Here is a 17,886-nt window from a genome sequence, read left to right as displayed (position 1 = left end):
TTTTCGTAAAAAAAATCAAGTTTTCCCGACAATAATGTATGTGGTCAAACATATATATATATATATATATATATATATATATATATATATATATATATATATATATATATATATATATATATATTATTTTATATATTAGGCATATATTGTTTATTATATTAAATATATACAAATATAAATTTAATTGAGTTAATTTTCCTATTTCATGGAAGAGAGAGAAAAAAAATTGAATAATTAATATGTGATGGCAGAAAGGAAGCTAAGTTTTATGGGATGAGGTGTCAATTATTAATTAAGATCCTATTTTAGTGGTAATCCATAAGTAATTATATTATTCTTTCTATATATTGTATATTGTATATTTTATATGTTATTGTAGAGTACAATTGGTTGGCACATAGAGTAATATATTCATATATTAGGTATATCGTATTATATACTATATACACAAATAATATTCTTATATTATATACTATATAATATACAAACTTAAATATACTAATTTCAACTATTATATTCACAAATATTTTGTTATCATCTTTTCAGTTAAATATACCAATTTGAATATACCATATGCGTTTTAAGGTATATTTTCATGTACATTTCTTATACCATATTTTCATATACCATATCTTTTCATGTACTTTTCTTAATATTAATATATTCAAAAAAAATTCTTTTAGTCACAAAAAAATAATTGAATCATCATCAAGTGAAATTTTTTTTTTTTTAAAAAAAGAATAAAAAGGAGGAAATGAATGAAAAAAAGTCTTTTTAAAACGGTAGAAGGAATATGGGATTTGAAGTTGATTTTGTTATGTTTATTTGAAAAATTGCGTTCTAATGATTTTGAAGGAAAGAGAAAGTAAAAAGTGGATATGCATTAATGGTAGTAACTCCTAAAATTAAGTATTATTGATATTTTAAGAATGTAAAAAGTTGTATTTTTGTAATTAAGAAGTTAAAATTTTGAATAAATTGTATTTATGTAATTTTTTGAAAGTAATTGTAATTTTTTTAATTACCATGTAAAAAAGTTGTACTTGTGTGACTTCCCCAGTTTCCAAATGTGTGTACATGTACTCTACTAGAATTTGTGTAAAGATGATCTCTAAAATCTCTTGAACATTTATACTAAATATTATGTATCCATTTGGAAGTATCAAAGAGAAGCATTCGCAGATATTTTCCCTTTTAGTCAAGATCTTTTATATATTTATATTTGGGAAAACTACGTACATATACGTATTTAAGGATAAATATTTACGAAACGTAACGATAGTTTTCCTTATTTACAAAACATAACGATATATTACAAAACATGATATATTTTCATATATTTTTATATTTTTTATTTTTTTATAATATATATATTTTTATATAAAAAATATTTTTATTTTTAAAAAAAATATTTTTATTTTTTAAAAAAATAATTTTTATATATTTTTTTAATATTTTTTTTTTTTTTTGCTCAATGGCTTAAAAAATTACCTCATATTTCGTGTATGAAAGTTGTATGAAATGTGTATGTGTGAGCAAAATTTTTAATATAATTTTCATATACAAAATTTTGAGCAAAAACTTTAAGCCTTGAATATTGTATGAAAGTTGTTACAATGTTCTTGTAGTTGTATTAATTTTCCAAGAAACCTAATATGAAATTTATATACAAACAATGTGAATGAAATTCTAAGTCTTGAGGAAGATATACACATTTCATACCATTCTCATGCATAAAATTTTAAGCATAATGTTTAAGCCTTGATCAAGATATACACATTTCATACGTTCTTCATACATAAAATTTGAGCGAACTTTTTAAGCCTTGAGCAAGATATACACATTTCATACACAAAAAATATTTGAGCGATTATTTTAAGTCTTGAATGTTGTATCAAAGTTATATACAATGTTGTTGTAGTTGTATTAATTTTACAAAATCTAACATGAACTTTATACATGAAAATGTGAGCGAAATTTTAAGACATGAGCAAGATACAAATTTCATATTGTTTTTCATACACACAATTTTGGAATTTTTTTAAGCCTTGAACAAGATATACACATTTCATACATTTTTCATACACTAAATTTTGAGCAAACTTTTTAAGTCTTGAGCGAGATATACACATTTCATACAACTTTCATACATAAGTTTTTGAGCAAAAAAAAAATATTAATTTTTTTAAAAAATAAAAATAAATTTAAAAAATATATATATATTTTTTTAAAAATAAAAAAATATTTTTTTAAAAAATGATTTTAAAAAAATAAAAAATAATTTAATTTTTTTTTTTTTTAAATATAAAGCATGTTTTGTATAGGATTTGTAATGTTATGTTTTGTAAATATAAAACTATCGTCACGTTTCATAAATATTTCTCCTTAAGATGTATATATATGTCAAAGACCCTTTATATTTTACTTTTTGACTAGCTTTTGAGGCGGTTGCTTTTGTGTTGTATTATTAGCTAGAGCCCGTTTGGATTGGCTTATAAGTTGTTGAAAACAGCTTATAAGCTGTTTTAGTTTTTTTGAGTGTATGGCTGGCTAGCTTATAAGCTATTTTGTACTTAAAATAAGCCCAAAAATATAATTGAACCCGTTTGGCTTAGCTTATCTAAAACAGCTTATAAGCTGTTTTTTTTAAGCCCATCTAAATAGGCTCCTAGTATGATTTTTTTAAGGGACAACTACGTATATATAAATCTTAAGGAAAAATATTTACGAAACGTGACGATAGTTTTATATTTACAAAACATAACATTACAAACCCTATACAAAACATGCTTTTAAAAAAAATATTAAAAAATATATTTTTATTTAAAAAAATATATATTTTTTAAAATATTTTTTATTTAAAAAAATGTTTTTTTAAAAAATATTTTTTGATTTTTTTAATATTTTCTTCGCTCAAAATTTTATGTATAAAAGTTGTATGAAATGTGTACATCTCGCTCAAGGCTTAAAAAGTTCGCTCAACATTTAGTGTATGAAAACAGTATGAAATTTGTATCTCGCTCAAGTCTTAAAATTTCGCTCACATTTTTGTGCATAAAGTTAATGTTAGATTTCTGTAAAATTAATACAATTACAGCAATATTGTATACAACTTTGATACAACATTCAAGACTTAAAATAATTGCTCAAATTTTTGTATATGAAATGTTTATATCTTACTCAAGGATTAAAAAGTTCGCTCAAATTTTATGTATGAAGAATGTATGAAGTGTGTATATCTCGATCAAGGCTTAAACATTACACTCAAAATTTTATACATGAGAATGGTATGAAATGTGTATATTTCGAGAGAAGACTTAGAATTTCATTCACATTTTTCGTATATAATGTTCATATTAGGTTTCTGGAAAATTAATACAACTACAACAACATTGTAACAACTTTCATACAATATTCAAGGCTTAAAGTTTTCGCTCACAATTTTGTGTATGAAAATTATATTAAAAATTTCACTCATATATACACATTTCATACACAAAAATTTGAAGTAATTTTTTAAGCTTTTGAGTAAAAAAAAAAAAAAAAAATAAAAAAAATATAAAATCATTTTAAAAAAAATATATAAATTTTTTTTTTAAATTTTTTTAAAAAATAAATATATTTTACGGAAAAAAAAATAAAAAAAAAAAAAAATATATGAAAATCCGTCATGTTTCGTAATATATCGTTATGTTTTGTAAATAAGAAAAACTATCGTCATGTTTCGTAAATATTTCTCCTTAACATGTATATATATATATATATATATATATATGTAGTTTTCCCTTTTTTTAATACGTCGGGTGAAAGGGGAAAGGAACACTATGCTATTGATAAGATTTAATAATACTTTTTGTTAGATAAGAGTTGGAGAAAATCATAATTAAAGAAAGAGTTGTTTGACTCTCCAAATAGATCAATCCTCATATAAATTGGAACGGAGAGAGTAACATTTTGTGCTAAAAAATAAAGTGCTAACAAAAAGGTCTTAGAAGAAGAAGATAAAAAGGTGGATAACATCACATCTCATACTAAGTTATGCCATTTTTCCTCTTTCTCCTTATTTTTTAATTTTAAATATGTTCTTTTAAATTCAAGTGTATATATTATTTTAAGTGGGCAGTTTCATATTTAACTTGAATTCTTTTTCTGTCAAAAACATATATATAGAATTTTAAAGAATCACATAAAGATGTTTTATTGGTGAAGATTGATCTTTTTACGACCAAGCAAAACGCGGTTAAGTACACTAATGCTAAATAAGGGGAAAAGATTTTTGGATTCTTAGAATTGTGTAGGCTTAATACGTATTTGGCTACCTAATGCCATTACTTTTACGCCTGCGTTTGCTAAATATTTTGGGTCAAAAAGATGTCAATTCTATTTAGCATTGGCGCTTGTATATACACTAGCAAGGCGCACGGGCCCAACAACGTGGTTTTCTAGTTTAGTTAAAGTATCTTAGTAAAGAATTTGTGAACAATTATATAGTATTAGATTACAGTGTAGCTCAAACACATACAAGGGAGTTAGCCATTTCCAATTTGGAGATTCCGTTGTTGATGGTCTATTTGAGAGATTCCAATTTAGCTTGTCATTTGTTGGTTCAAAAAATTAAGCTCTTGCAACATTGTCAAATCCTTGAGCAAGAAATGACAGAGATGGTGCAATACGGTATAAATCAAGCGTTAAATATACTTATGTTGATACTACTACTACAACAACATATCTAACGTAATTGCGTAATTCCACAGTTATGTTGATTATACTGTGTAGACATCATATTTATGTTGCTGTTAATGTCAATTGTCTATACTTCTGTAGACATTCCAAAATCTACATAAGCAACCTTAAGTAACCATAGAAACTTTATAACCAAAGAACTAATTTTTCACAACTATCAACAATTGGTACATGTCAATTTCTTCATGGATTTCAGAAAAGACAATAAAAGCAGGGCATTACAAAGGCCAAACACTGGCCAAATCAAGAAAGCAGAAACGACTGAAGATAAAAGAACAGAAAGGGAAAACAATATAGCTTCATAATGAATGAATGAATGATCAAACAGGACCAAACATAAAGAATCAAATTACATACATATTTCTTGCTTGTTTCTCAACTAATATCTAACCTATGAAGATCATTGTTTACAACTACTAAGAATTGTTAAATTCTAATTTCTCGCAGTAAGTTATCTGACATAAAAAAGCACAGCACTATAAATGCCAAATATTGGCTACAATTGACAGTAATATGATCATACTTTCCACCATTGTGAAGTGTGAACACTCTAGAAAGGGTGTAATGCTCTGTGCTCTTGGAATTGTCCAGTGCATATTGCGCTATCCTCCATGCTAATGTCTCCGGCACATCCGACTTCCATCGATAAACTTCAACTGCCAATTAATGTCAAGCAAAATCATTCCAAAAGTAAATCATTTCCAGCTCAGAGTAATTATGTCTTTCTTTTGCTTTCATGAACTTTCAATATTGCAGGCTTATTTACCACTGTTGACTCAGTCCACACAAGTCATATTCAAATGGTTTGAGTCTTTGGAATCCTTTTTACTTAAATTCTGTCTGTCAATGGTATCATACAGGACCAATTAGTTTCTAAAGGCTCCTGAGAACACCTTCATGTATATAACTCCTTGATGGAGAAAGCCATTTTGCTACAGTGTACCACAATTTACAAAAAAAGTGTATTCCTCATTTCAATTTCACAGGGCTTTTCATGGATAAATTAATAAGCATATACCAATTATGAGATCAGATTCTTTAGTCGTGATCCTCTCTCTAGTCTACACCATATGTTATAGGTAGGACACATATATGTTAGTAGATGGTTCCATCATTGTAAAGTTGATTGGCATTTATTTCTAGTTGGAATGTTTGATGAATCTTATTCCATCTTACTCATCCTTATTCATCTACTAATAATGACCTGGAGATTCTAAATACTTTTCTTCCCAGATTATATATTCCTATTGCAATTAGATGTCATATAAAGCATTATCATAAGAATGTACATGGATCGTTGTTTACGTAGAGCTCACTTGTTTGGCAGAATGAAACATAAAATTAAGTGATAATAATATTCTAAAACACAGTAAATGCCGGCTACTTAAAGCTATCAAAAAAAAGAGGGGGGGGGGGGGGGCCCGGTGCGATAAGCTCGCGGTATGCGCTAGGTATGCGCGGTCCTTTTGAAAAGGGCCGGATCACAAGAGTGCTATTGTACGTGATTGGCTTACCCCCATTTTACATTTTTATAAGGCTATTTCTTTTTAGAATTCGTGACCTCCTAGTCACATGGCTACTTAAAGCTATATTGAAGAAAAAATAAAATTAAGCTTGGTGGTACCTGCACTTCAACTACATAGATGTTGTCGGACAGGCCTATAGATTTTAACTCTTCCACTCGGTCCCTGTATCTCGTTTTTGTAACTGCTTTGCTTTCACCTCGACTGTAGGTCAAAGCTCTAGAGCTTTTAGCATATTGGCAGTGTGGAATATAGCCCAAAAGCAGCAAGAGCAGTAATAGTAGGACAATCATCATTTCCCTCCCATGGCATACAGTTAATCTTGAATGGTATATGCCATTTTACCAACAAAGAACATGGAATTTAATTGACAACTGAGCAGTCAAAGCCTCATTCCAGAAAGCTAGAAATTCCACTCCGCTTATTCCTTTTCCATCCCATCAAAGTTGGGCATTTCTCCATTCCACCAAAGCTTCAGGTTTCTACTATATGCTGATAAAGAAGTCAAACTTAGAGTTATGCATATCTTCTCAACAGAATATATTTCGCATGAGAAAAAGAAAAATCAAGCGTAGAAGTAAAGATTAATGAGCATCACAACCTTATCTTCCAGATAAACTTTAAGTTGAACATGGAAATACTCAGTTTTGAAAAATCAAGCCTTAACTCACTGGGGGATGCTAGCCACAAATATCCCTGAAACCACTAAAACCACCTACTCCTTCCAATAGCACTCATCTCACAGTGCTGATAGAATTTTGAATCAGTCTAATTCTATTTTGGGTTAATCATTCTTCTTATGCCTCTTTTCTTTTGTACCTTTTAGTCGACAATATCTACTATACGAATTAATGCCATAGAAATCACATATGAAATGGCTCATTGGTATATACATAAGCTATTAAAAGTGAAAACTCATCTAAAGGAAAAATAATGTTTTGCATTATCCTTCCAAGAAGAAAAAGCAGTAATTGAATCAGGACAATTATAAGCCTTTTTGGAATAACCAACATATATTCTTTTTGATTGTTAATAAATAACAGATAATATAAAACAACTTTGTCTTCTCTTTTAATCACACCAACCTCATTGAAACGTAAAAAGTTTCAAGATTCACATATCCATTCATCATGAAGTGTTTCAAAATGTAGTATAAATTTATATACGGAATATCAAAACCTAGCCATTTCACACCATACAACCACTTCAAACTGTCAATAAGAAAGCGGGGTTGAGTTATAAGTTTATTCACTTCATCTTTATTATAGTCAATAGCAATTGTTTAAAGCAAATTTGCAAAACCTAGTAAGATGATAGAAATATCAGTACATAATTCAATAAAATCTGCACCTTTTGGGCAGATTCACCAAGCAGTATCTATTGTCGCATAATAGCGTCCACAAATTCTTCCAAAGCCACTGTTAGTGACTGACCACTGCTGCCAAATTGACACACGTAGCTAGAAATCAAGGGAAGAAGACGACATTACGTGGCAAATGTGGAAAATGGAAATTGTGTTTGCAGAGGTGCTTTGGTGAAACACGTGTTTGTCAAAAAGCCACAGACATTCAATGTCCAATAAAATTTGGCCAAGTTTATGGTACAACTGACACTGCTCCCAGTACAATTATAAATTGCAGTGTTCGTCCTTGTTGGTCCTCCAACTCCCATTTCTAATATAGTAGACATGTCAATTCCCCCTTATGAGACCTACCATGAGCCATGTCAACGAATCAGACTAAAATATCATTGAACAGTTTGTTTCGATGATTGTTACGTGTCGTTTCATCGTACTCAATTATTTCGAAAATATCCATTTAGATACATATAATAGTATGATTTTTCATCGTATCATATTACCACTAATTTGGAAACTTCCAATGTAATAGTGAGACCATCACCCCAGTCAAGAAATCGATCCTTACATTTTTTTTTTTTAATTATTCCATAATAACGAATTTAATAATACAACAACAATAACATACCAAGTATAATCTCACAAGTGAGGTCTAGGAATAGAGGCGAAGTTAGGTAGGGTCAAGGGGTTCGTTCGAACTCCTTCAAAAAAAAATTACACTATTTATACATGGTTAAAATTATATTTTATGTATATATATATAGTAGATATTGAGTCTTCTTTGAATTTTTCGTGTGTTTATTTTTTCATATTTTGAACCCATTTAATAAAAGTCCTGGCTCTGCCACTATCGGGAGGACGGTGTGTATGCATACCTTACCTCTAACTTTGTGGATGTAGAGACTGTTTTTGATAGATCCTCAGCTATAAAAAATTATTTTTCAGGAGAACGAATTTAATAATACGATGCGATACAATACAATAAAATTTATTTAAAAATAATATCCTAATAACTAACCACCATCTAAACAAGGAGTAATAACAGGCAAAAGTCCAAAGAAACAACAAACTCTTGCGTGCAATCCAAGAGAAGCTTACTTCTCTAAATCCGCCTCTTTTACTTCACACCAAACCCATTTCCAGTAGACATCCTATCCTATGTATATAAATATAAAATGCTCCACAAACAAACAGTGACTCTAATCCACTGCAAAATATATATGGGTGTTGTTACAAATGCCAGTGCTGCTCCGTTAACTTTAAAGGCTGAAGGTAAGCTTCGATGGCTTTTTTTTCTTTCTTTTTATTAATAATTGTGGTGTCCGAACGCGCGCAATGGGGGGTGCTTAGCCGATGTTCGCGTATTTTCATTTTTTCTTTATTATGATGTCTAAGTCAGGCGCATGCACTAACACTTTAAACAGATGGCCTGACCAAACTTCTAAAATCTTGAAAAACTTTTTGTCAGAAGAATCGCTCTGTTAAAAAGTACTTTCTCGGTCTCAATTCATGTGTCGCCATTCAGCTTGATATAAAATTTAAGAAAGAAAAGTAGACTTTTGAAATTTTGATCTAAAACAAACTTTTAAATTTTGAAAAAGTTAGGCTATTTTTTTCCTTTAATCTGTTTATTTTGAAAAACTTTTTGTTAGGGCTGCTATTTTTTTTTCTCCTTTTTTGTCAAAATTGCTCTTCTAAAAAATCCTACCTCGATTTAAATTTATGTGGCATCATTTGATTTGTCACGAAATTTAAGAAAGTAGACCAGACTTTTGAAATTTTGGTCTAAAATAACTTTTTACATGTTTGTTTTGCTGTAAATAATCTAATAAGGATAATTTTTTTTATAAATATAAAAAATGACATTCTCTTTTTAGACAAAATAAAATGAAAAGTGTGCAGTATAAATTCAAACACAGACTACTTTTGAAAAGTAAAAGTATTTGACTAATCAAATTCAAAAAAAAATGTTTTTGTCAATATTATAGAGCATTTTTCTATGATTGACAGTAAAATTAATTTTTTTCTTTTGCTTGTGCTATTGCTCTCAAATTATGAGTGTTGCTGTTACAGATGTCACTGCTGTTCCGGTTGGAGTTAACGGAGTTATAACTCCGTTAACTTTAACGGAGGAAGGTAAACTCCTTTGGCAGGAAAATTACTTATCAATTGAAAAAGAAGTTCTTGGATTTTCAATTGAAGGTAAAAAGATTATATTTAAAGCTGTTGAAGAGAATAATGGAGGTGGAATTTGCTGTGGTGGGAACACAGGAGTTACTGTGAGGAGGAGGAGTTTTATTTTTGAGTTGGTATCTGAGGATTCTATGAGAATTTGGAGTCAAAAAATTCAGGAGTACATTGATTCACTTGGTAACTTTTGAAGGCTTTTAAAATATTATGATCATCGCCCTTTTATTTATATATGTATATATATATATATTTTTATAATTGTGGTATCGGGATTGGCTTGCATACACCTCGAAAAACAATAAATATAAGGTATTTTTAAGTTACTTACTTCTATTTATTAGATATTTCTTGAAAATTGAACATTGTTAAAAGTAGTAGTTCTTTAATAAAGATAAGGACATAGTTGCAAACAATTACTCCTTTCGGATAAAAAAAAAAGAGTTCACTTAGCCATGTACACACCCCTTAAGAAAATACTAACTTTTAAATAAAAATAGGTAATTTGACTAAACTACCCGAATTAAATAAGTATTGAGATTTGATCATATAACACTTAATAGGGGCAAATCTGAAAAAATAAGGTTAATTCTTTCTTGATTTGATAAGTGGACACTTTTTTTTATTCGGAGGAAGTACTATTTTTTGTTTTGAATTTCTAAAGCGACAATAATTTTGGGATCTTTTTTTTTTTTTTTTTTTTTTGGCTTATTTGGGACTAAGGGAGTGCCTAATATTTTTGCCTCCGCATTTTGAACCTAAACCTCATTTTTTCCAACCTATTTCATTAACCGCTAGGTCACATCTTGGGTGCTATGATGATGGCCTTTTATTTAGTGTTGAGTAGTTGCAACTTAATATGCGTTGTTGTTTGAGTAGTTGCAACTTATATGTCACCAGAAAGAGAACCTAGATTATTTGAGTAATGGAGGAACAGAATAACTTTTAGAGTTCATCTTTTGTGCACTTATAACATGTGAATCCACAATAAGCTACTTTTTAAAAGCTTGAAAATAAAGTAAATAATCTGCTATAATAGGTTAAATACAGCAATAATGTAAAAAGTTAAAATCTTATACAGGCAGAGGTGGAGCTATAGTAGTAGGTACGGGTACGGATGAGCCCAATAACTGTTGCTTAGACCCTGTATTTGTATTAGGAAATCCATGAAATATTTATAATTTAACTACGAACCCATTAACTAGAACAAGCTATGAGTTCGGTCACAAGCCAGAACCAATCCTAGCTCTGCCTCTGTATGGGCTGGCAAAAGGGAGTGAGCTGTGCGATGAACCTGCTGATATACTACCCAAGAATCCTCTTCTTTCTTTCCTTTCTAGGGGAATGAGCACACCTTCAACTAGTCACCAGTGCCCAGATTTTCTGTCTCTGCCAGCTTGTAAGATTAGGTTCAACTCTCATTGGTTCATCGAGAATGTTCACCTGAGGTCTTTCCTCAATCCAAGAATGCTCGGGAAAACGACTTCAACTCGGAAGTCGCACAAATCCAGAATTTCTACCCGTGGGAGTGAGTCCCAAGATAAAGCTAACTCCTACATAGTTAACCTAGAAAAAGAAGACAAAAGACCCTCTAAAACGGATAAAAATACACAAATAGTGGTTTTATTCCGAGGAGTTAGTCGAGGCGCGCGCAAGCTGGCCCGAACACCTCGGTTATTAAAAAAAAAAAAAAAAAAAAAAGCTACACGGATAGTACAAAAAGTGTGTTTTTTTGCAGTGTCGTTGTATATAGCTTAGATTCATGGAGGAATGCAGCAATGATTTTGGTGAAAGTGTGTGCTTATATATATTAAAATGCTAATAAAATTGAAAAAGGTTTGTAAGAATTTAATCTAACATGTGTAAATTTCTGGTTGGTATATTACTGAATACTGCATCTAGAAAATATCTGAGTGCATCTCTGTTTGCTTAAGCAAAAACAAATACTATATGGATTGTGGACAGAAAATTAGAAGTCTCATGAGCATGTTGAACAGTAATTTGTTAAAATTGCAAATATAGAGACAGAGTATGCATAATCTCTTTACTTGTATATGAAGACAGACAGATGGTTTCATTATCTTCTATTCATACGTATTAATTATTTCAATAGTTTGCCAAGACCATATGTAATACGAGAGATCAATGAAGTAGAGAAGGTTAGGACAGTGAGTGACTGCAGATTCGGGATCAAAATGATGTATAATTTAAAGTACAAATTTTATGAATTTTACCTTAACTGATGAAATTTCAGGTCGGCCTAAGAAACTTTTTGTCTTTGTGAATCCTTATGGCGGAAAGAAATCTGCATCAAAGATTTTTATTGACAGTGTAAAGCCACTACTTGATGATGCAAATATTGACTATACAGTGCAAGGTTAGCATGGTTGAATTTTCTTGCTATCCGTTTTTTTTTTTTTTTCTTGTTTTTAATGTTGCTATCCGCTTCTAGTTATTGTTTGTTATATGATTTTTCAGTTTGTTGTGATTGTTATTCGTAATTTTGGTCCTTAGAAACTAAACATCAGCTACATGCAAAGGAAGTTGCTAAATCATTGGATATTCTGAGATATGATGGAGTTGTTTGTGTCAGTGGGGATGGAATTTTGGTTGAGGTAGGTTTTGTTGCCTATTTTTATTTATTATTCTTTTATTGGTTGGTCAAGCCTATTGTTTTTTGCATTTGCAGCCATAGTTGGACAGTTATGCTCAAGAGTTTCTTTCATCATATACTCGACGAACGAGTGTCTTTACTTGTTTGAAGATTGGCTACTTATGCTCTCTAGTTATGAAGCTGAATAGTTTTTTTTTTTCTTATTAAATCTGTGATTCCCAGTAAAAGATGTCAAAGATGAAAGGATCATGGGTACAGTTAACACTTGTGCTTTTCCAGTCGCGACAATTCTTCTTAAGACATTGATTGATGAACTGTGATTTTAAAATTGGAGCTCAAAACACGGAACCTTCTAGATTAAGATGTAAGAAGAGTATTTCTGGACATATAAGCAAATTGATTTGCAAGATTCTTACAAGTTCAAAACAAAAGAGGATCTCATCGATGAAAATTATTTTTAATGAAGGGCAGTAGGATTTTCAACTTAGGGAAAAGCAATCGAAAGATCAATGTTAGAGCACATGTACATGATTATGTAGTTTTTCACTTTATATCCATACTAACACTGGGGATGCATAAAAGAAAAAGTAGCTTGTTCATGAACATGATGTGGTTAAACTTCATTTCAATGAACTAGTTGATATATCTGAGACTTGGAACAACTTCAAGTTTTCTCCAAATTGACATTTACGGCATGGGTTCAAATGATAGAAACAATCACAAAGCTCAAACTTCCAGTGATTCCTCATGGTCACACTTTCTCTTTGTTTTTTCAATTTTTAGTAGGTTGTTAATGGATTACTTGAAAGGGAGGATTGGGATTCTGCAATAAAGATGCCTCTTGGAGTAGTACCTGCAGGTTTGTCTCTTCCCTTAATTGATATTTTCCTTTTGATAATTACTAAGATGGTTTTGCATATAGTAGTTATCTTCTTGATATGTCGTAAATTGGTTTGTCTACTTACATTTAGCTTACATGTTTATACTGATAATACAAATTGCTATTATTACTCAAAATATAATTTTCAGACTAGTGGTAAAGGGTACAATCTGTTACCTGTACATGTAGGATAGAGATTCAGTAACACGTGACATATCAGCGAATATATAAATTCTTATATTTTTGGCTCTTTTTCTGCTAAGTATATATCTATAAGATGCACTTGTGAATTTTGATAAACAAACATGATCATAAAAGAGCATAAGTCCTGTCTGTCACCACTCGAGAGACCGATGGACTGACTCTGAGTAAGAGAACCCTTGGGGAAGGAAGGGGGCCCTAACAAACAAACTGATGATAGAAACATAAATGGAAATGACATGCACCTCAAGGACATTTAAGGATAAGTCAGATACTAAGAAAGTTGTTCCAGCAAGAAAATGATAGAGTCAACTAAATAATCGTCCACCTCAAGGACGTTTAAGGGTAACTGAAATGCTATGCAACTTGTTCCAGCAAGAAAATGGTAGTGCGAACTGAACAATTGTATATAAATGCTGAGAGTGGATCAATTTTTTAGTTTTATTCTTTGTTTCACATTTTTAGTTTATGTGAAAACTGTTGAGAAAACAAGCTCTTATTTTAATCACGACATGAATGCTATTTATTGGTAGAGTTTAGCTGGATTAAAGCAGTTTTTCCCATAATATTGCATAACTGCTTCCCTCCTTAATTTGCACATATACTGGCATTCTTATCAATGGAATAAGGAGTTAACATTTTCCTAGAAATTATATGCTTTGCCTAGAAATTATATGCTTAATGGGTCACTATGGGGCACCCTTTTTTAGTCACTGTTATCACTGGAATTTGACATTTTTGACTTTGGCATCAGCCTGGTTTTTTTTTTTTTTTTTTTTGTCATAAGTTGCTAATGCCTCGAAAACTACATTCCAAAAGATACTGTGATTGATACCTATAGTTCTTTAATGTACTAAGAGATGGTTTCCTAACGTATGCACAGTCGAATAAAGTTTCATATTATAATTAATTGTATTTTCTATGCTCACAGATATACTTAGATGCCCTGAATGTGTGGCCACCAATATCTAGAACAAAAGCTGTTTAAGCAAAGTATGTGCTGAGACCAAAAACCAATGTAACCTGTCTTAGTTAGGCAACACAGTTTGTTCAATCTTGGTGAACTAACTTTAATTGTTGGAAGATATTTGGCTTCTAACTTGTGCGAACCCAGTGCCTCTTCGAGGTCCAAAGATTTTGGTTTATGGGTAGCCTTTGACAGCATTGGCTGTTGGCTGATTCTTTACAGTGTGATGTGCATGGTCGTGGGTTAGTAACTTTTAGGAAAAGCTTGGTACGTAGAAACCCTTTCACCATCTTTATAATTATATGTCATATACAGGCACTGGAAATGGCATGGCGAAGTCTCTTCTAGATGCTGTTGGCCAATCTTGTACTGCATCCAATGCAACACTTGCTATTATTAGAGGTGAATAATACTACGAGTTTGAAAAACGCTGTGGTTTCTGCATGGTGAAATTCCAATTTCCTTTCTTGTCTCAATAAGGCTAAGAAGTTTTCTTGTACTCTTGGTTTGTTGCAGGGCACAAGCAATCACTAGATGTAGCTACTATTTCACAGGGGCAGAACAGATTTTTCAGTGTGTTGATGCTCGCCTGGGGTATTACACCTTCCATTTATTCCCGTGGTTTCACTGACTTTGATTTGTGTTTTATCCTATAATTAAGTACTTAACAAATTAGTAGATATCTGATACGTAGCTGATACTTGATATTGACTCTGAAGATTTCTTATTTTCCAGGTCTTATAGCTGATATTGATATCGAGTCTGAGAAGTATAGATGGATGGGTAGTGCTCGAATAGATTATTACGTATGTTTTATGATGATCTGGTAACTTTGAGTTCACAGAAAGATGAGTGATTCTAATTTCGAAACAATATAAGCAAGTCGAGTTATAAACTTTAAAGCATCAGCATTATGCTCCTTAATCTCTAGTCCGATGCTATTTTTACAGGCAATACAACGAATATTCCGCCTTAGGAGGTACAATGGTTGTATAAAATTTGTGGCTGCACCAGGTTATGAGACTTATGGAGAACCAGCCAACTTGGAAGGTGAAATTAATGGCGAAGTTAAATCGAATTTCGTTCAGCACAAGGGATATTCTGGTCCTGCTTTGCACATAAAGGATTTCAACCGAAAGATTGAGGGGCCTTTTTTATCAGTCTGGCTTCATAATGTACCTTGGGGAGGCGAAGATGCTCTGGCAGCACCTGACGCCAGGGTTGGTTTTTGTTTCTTTGAACATAACTTAATTGTTACCTATAAGATATTTTGCTTTCAAAAACACTTAATAATTACCTCTTTTGAATTTACTATTTCCATCTCTGCTGGATTAGAAGTATGTTTAGAAGTATACTGGATAGAATGGCCTCTTTAGACTTGAATTCGGAGAGATCTTTCGTTTCAATGTACTCATTTCATCATGTAGGGGTAATTCAAATTCTTAGAAATCTAATCCCTTGCACAAGAGTGGGGTTTACCCTGTGAGCACCCGAAGGTTAGCGGCTGCGGGTTCCCTTGTCATAAAAAGAAATCTAATCCCTTGCACTGTGAAGGATGGATTTCGCAGCGCTAATACATTCTCATTGTAATTTCTTCAGAAGCACTAGGCTGCAAATATATCAACTCTCAATATGTGCTTTATACCTTTAGCATTTTGGAGTTTCTTAAATTTGGAGGAAGAAATTTCTTATATCCTTCTCTTTTGCTCATTTTCAGCTTTCAGATGGTTACTTGGACTTGGTCGTGATAAAGGACTGCCCAAAGTTGACGTTGCTATCGTTGATGACCGAGATAAACAAAGGCGGTCATGTTAGATCACCACATGTCTTGTACTTCAAGGTGGAGTTTTCTTTTCCCTTTCAGTTGGCTCCATCATGCAAGCCCTCATTTCTCTATTCATACTTTTTTTATAAGTGCTACTTTTTTCTTGTTATTAGGAAAAGATATCAACATTATTTTTTTCATCATTTCTGAAAATTCCTGTGTTAAATTATTTGTGTTGTTTCCTCTTTAGCAATGCAAACAAAACTCTCTTTGTGCTTAGCATAATAATGCGTCTTAATCAAAGTATCCCCTTGTGTCTGGAAAAGCATTCTCCCCTAGACATAGGCGGATAGAGCCTTTGTGCTACGGGTTCACCTAAATCCAATATTTTCGACCCAAAACATAGATACATATGTGAAAAACTATTAAAACCTTTAACAATGTTAGACTAAATCCGTAATTTTGAAGCTACAATGAGTTTAGTGTTAAGAATTTAAAGATTACCCAAAGGTGTGGAGGTCTCAGCTTTAAATACCAGTTGAGGCAAAACACTAGGTAATTTCTTCTCATTTGTCCAAGCCAAAGGTGGACCGAGTTACCGGATACCTGTGTTGGTGGGAGATAGCAGGTACCCGTGGAATTAGTCGAGGTAATCGCAAGCGGGCCCACACACCATTGTTATCAACAAAAGAAATTCAAAAATTGCATCTTATTTAAATTCTGGATCCGACTTTGTTCTTAGGACGCTATGCATGTTCACATTTTTATGTGTTGAAACAACAGATAATTTGCTTGCACTGATCTTTCCATCCGATGATCTCCCCCCTAAGATTGACTCTATTCGACCTGCCATGATTGCGAATGTAAAACAATTACAGGTTAAAGCTTTTGTTCTGGAGCCTGGTACACAGTTAGATGATCCAGCCAAAGAAGGGATTATAGATGTAGATGGTGAGGTTCTTGCAAGAGGTAAAGGAACTTACAAGTCACATCACAAGCCATTGATGACATATGACAAGATCCATATAAAAGTAGATCAAGGCTTGGCTACTGTATTTTCTCCTAGTTCCATTTGAAGGAGAAATTTTTATTTGGTTCTTGTGATAAAAAGTCATGTATATGCGATGATGAAAAAAAAGGGTAAATAAAAGAAAGAATAAAGAAGTATGAAAAGAACTTTTCTCAAGTTTGTGCAATCTTCTATGTGAAATCTTCTATGTATGAATATAATAAATTTCCTGGGGCACCAAACCAACAGAGTGAGCTGAAATATTGGCATTGTTACATGGTTAGCCTTGGTCCTTGTGATGAATCTAAACTTTCTTATCGATAACAATATTTTCTCTAGTCCAAAATAAGTGTCGTTTGAATAAACTAATTTGAGCAACAGCAACATACCCAATGAAATCCCACAAAGTGGGTTCTGGGGAGGGTAGAGTGTATCTGGACCCTACTCCTACCCTGGGAGGTAGAGAGGTTTCCGGCAGACCCTCGGCTCAAGGACATGCAATTCAAAACAATACGAAAAAGAAATAATGGAAGAGAATAAGTCATTGCAATTATAAAAGCATGATCGAGCAATTTGAAAAAAGGAACAAATACAAAGAGGATTAATTTTTATTTTCCGAATCGATCTTCTCTTCGACAAG

The 17,886-nt window shown here is 31.7% G+C and overlaps 1 protein-coding gene and 1 long non-coding RNA gene across 10 annotated transcripts; one reads left to right on the top strand and one right to left on the bottom strand.

The window, feature by feature from the left end:
• Nucleotides 1-5,080: 5,080 nt before the first annotated feature.
• On the bottom strand, nucleotides 5,081-7,659 carry LOC132037446 (uncharacterized). Of its 2 annotated transcripts, XR_009409889.1 has the most exons (3): nucleotides 7,617-7,659; nucleotides 6,368-6,758; nucleotides 5,081-5,399 (listed from the first exon to the last, which is right to left on the bottom strand). It is a non-coding gene; the product is annotated as an uncharacterized LOC132037446 (long non-coding RNA). The 2 variants fall into 2 exon arrangements; XR_009409888.1 differs by lacking the exon at nucleotides 7,617-7,659 and having other exon boundaries at nucleotides 6,368-7,608.
• A 1,077-nt stretch (nucleotides 7,660-8,736) lies between these two features.
• Nucleotides 8,737-17,488, top strand: LOC132036873 (sphingosine kinase 2-like). 8 transcript variants are annotated; one of them, XM_059427275.1, is made up of 12 exons: nucleotides 8,742-8,895; nucleotides 9,697-9,759; nucleotides 9,895-9,993; nucleotides 12,065-12,187; nucleotides 12,325-12,425; nucleotides 13,211-13,283; nucleotides 14,788-14,874; nucleotides 14,989-15,066; nucleotides 15,208-15,278; nucleotides 15,423-15,692; nucleotides 16,190-16,312; nucleotides 17,116-17,488. In XM_059427275.1, exons 1-12 carry the CDS (start codon nucleotides 8,799-8,801, stop codon nucleotides 17,311-17,313), a joined length of 1,383 nt encoding a protein of 460 aa, XP_059283258.1. In that variant the 5' UTR covers nucleotides 8,742-8,798; the 3' UTR covers nucleotides 17,314-17,488. The 8 variants fall into 8 exon arrangements, with proteins under 8 accessions (XP_059283261.1, XP_059283259.1, XP_059283262.1 ...); XM_059427276.1 differs by having other exon boundaries at nucleotides 8,739-8,895; nucleotides 9,697-9,993; nucleotides 17,021-17,157; XM_059427273.1 differs by having other exon boundaries at nucleotides 9,697-9,993.
• Nucleotides 17,489-17,886: the final 398 nt, after the last annotated feature.

Source organism: Lycium ferocissimum, chromosome 11 (assembly GCF_029784015.1).
Source record: "Lycium ferocissimum isolate CSIRO_LF1 chromosome 11, AGI_CSIRO_Lferr_CH_V1, whole genome shotgun sequence".
NCBI lineage: Eukaryota > Viridiplantae > Streptophyta > Magnoliopsida > Solanales > Solanaceae > Lycium > Lycium ferocissimum.
Note: the sequence above shows the minus strand (reverse complement) of the source record. Positions and strands in the feature narration are given on the sequence as shown.

Excerpts from the sequence above, each read along its gene's own strand:
- LOC132036873 (XM_059427273.1), top strand. The coding sequence starts at position 8,799 with ATGCTCCACAAACAAACAGTGACTCTAATCCACTGCAAAATATATATG. Across the intron at positions 12,426-13,210 it reads GGGATGGAATTTTGGTTGAG|GTTGTTAATGGATTACTTGA; the intron begins GTAGGTTTTGTT and ends AATTTTTAGTAG. Across the intron at positions 13,284-14,787 it reads TCTTGGAGTAGTACCTGCAG|GCACTGGAAATGGCATGGCG; the intron begins GTTTGTCTCTTC and ends TGTCATATACAG.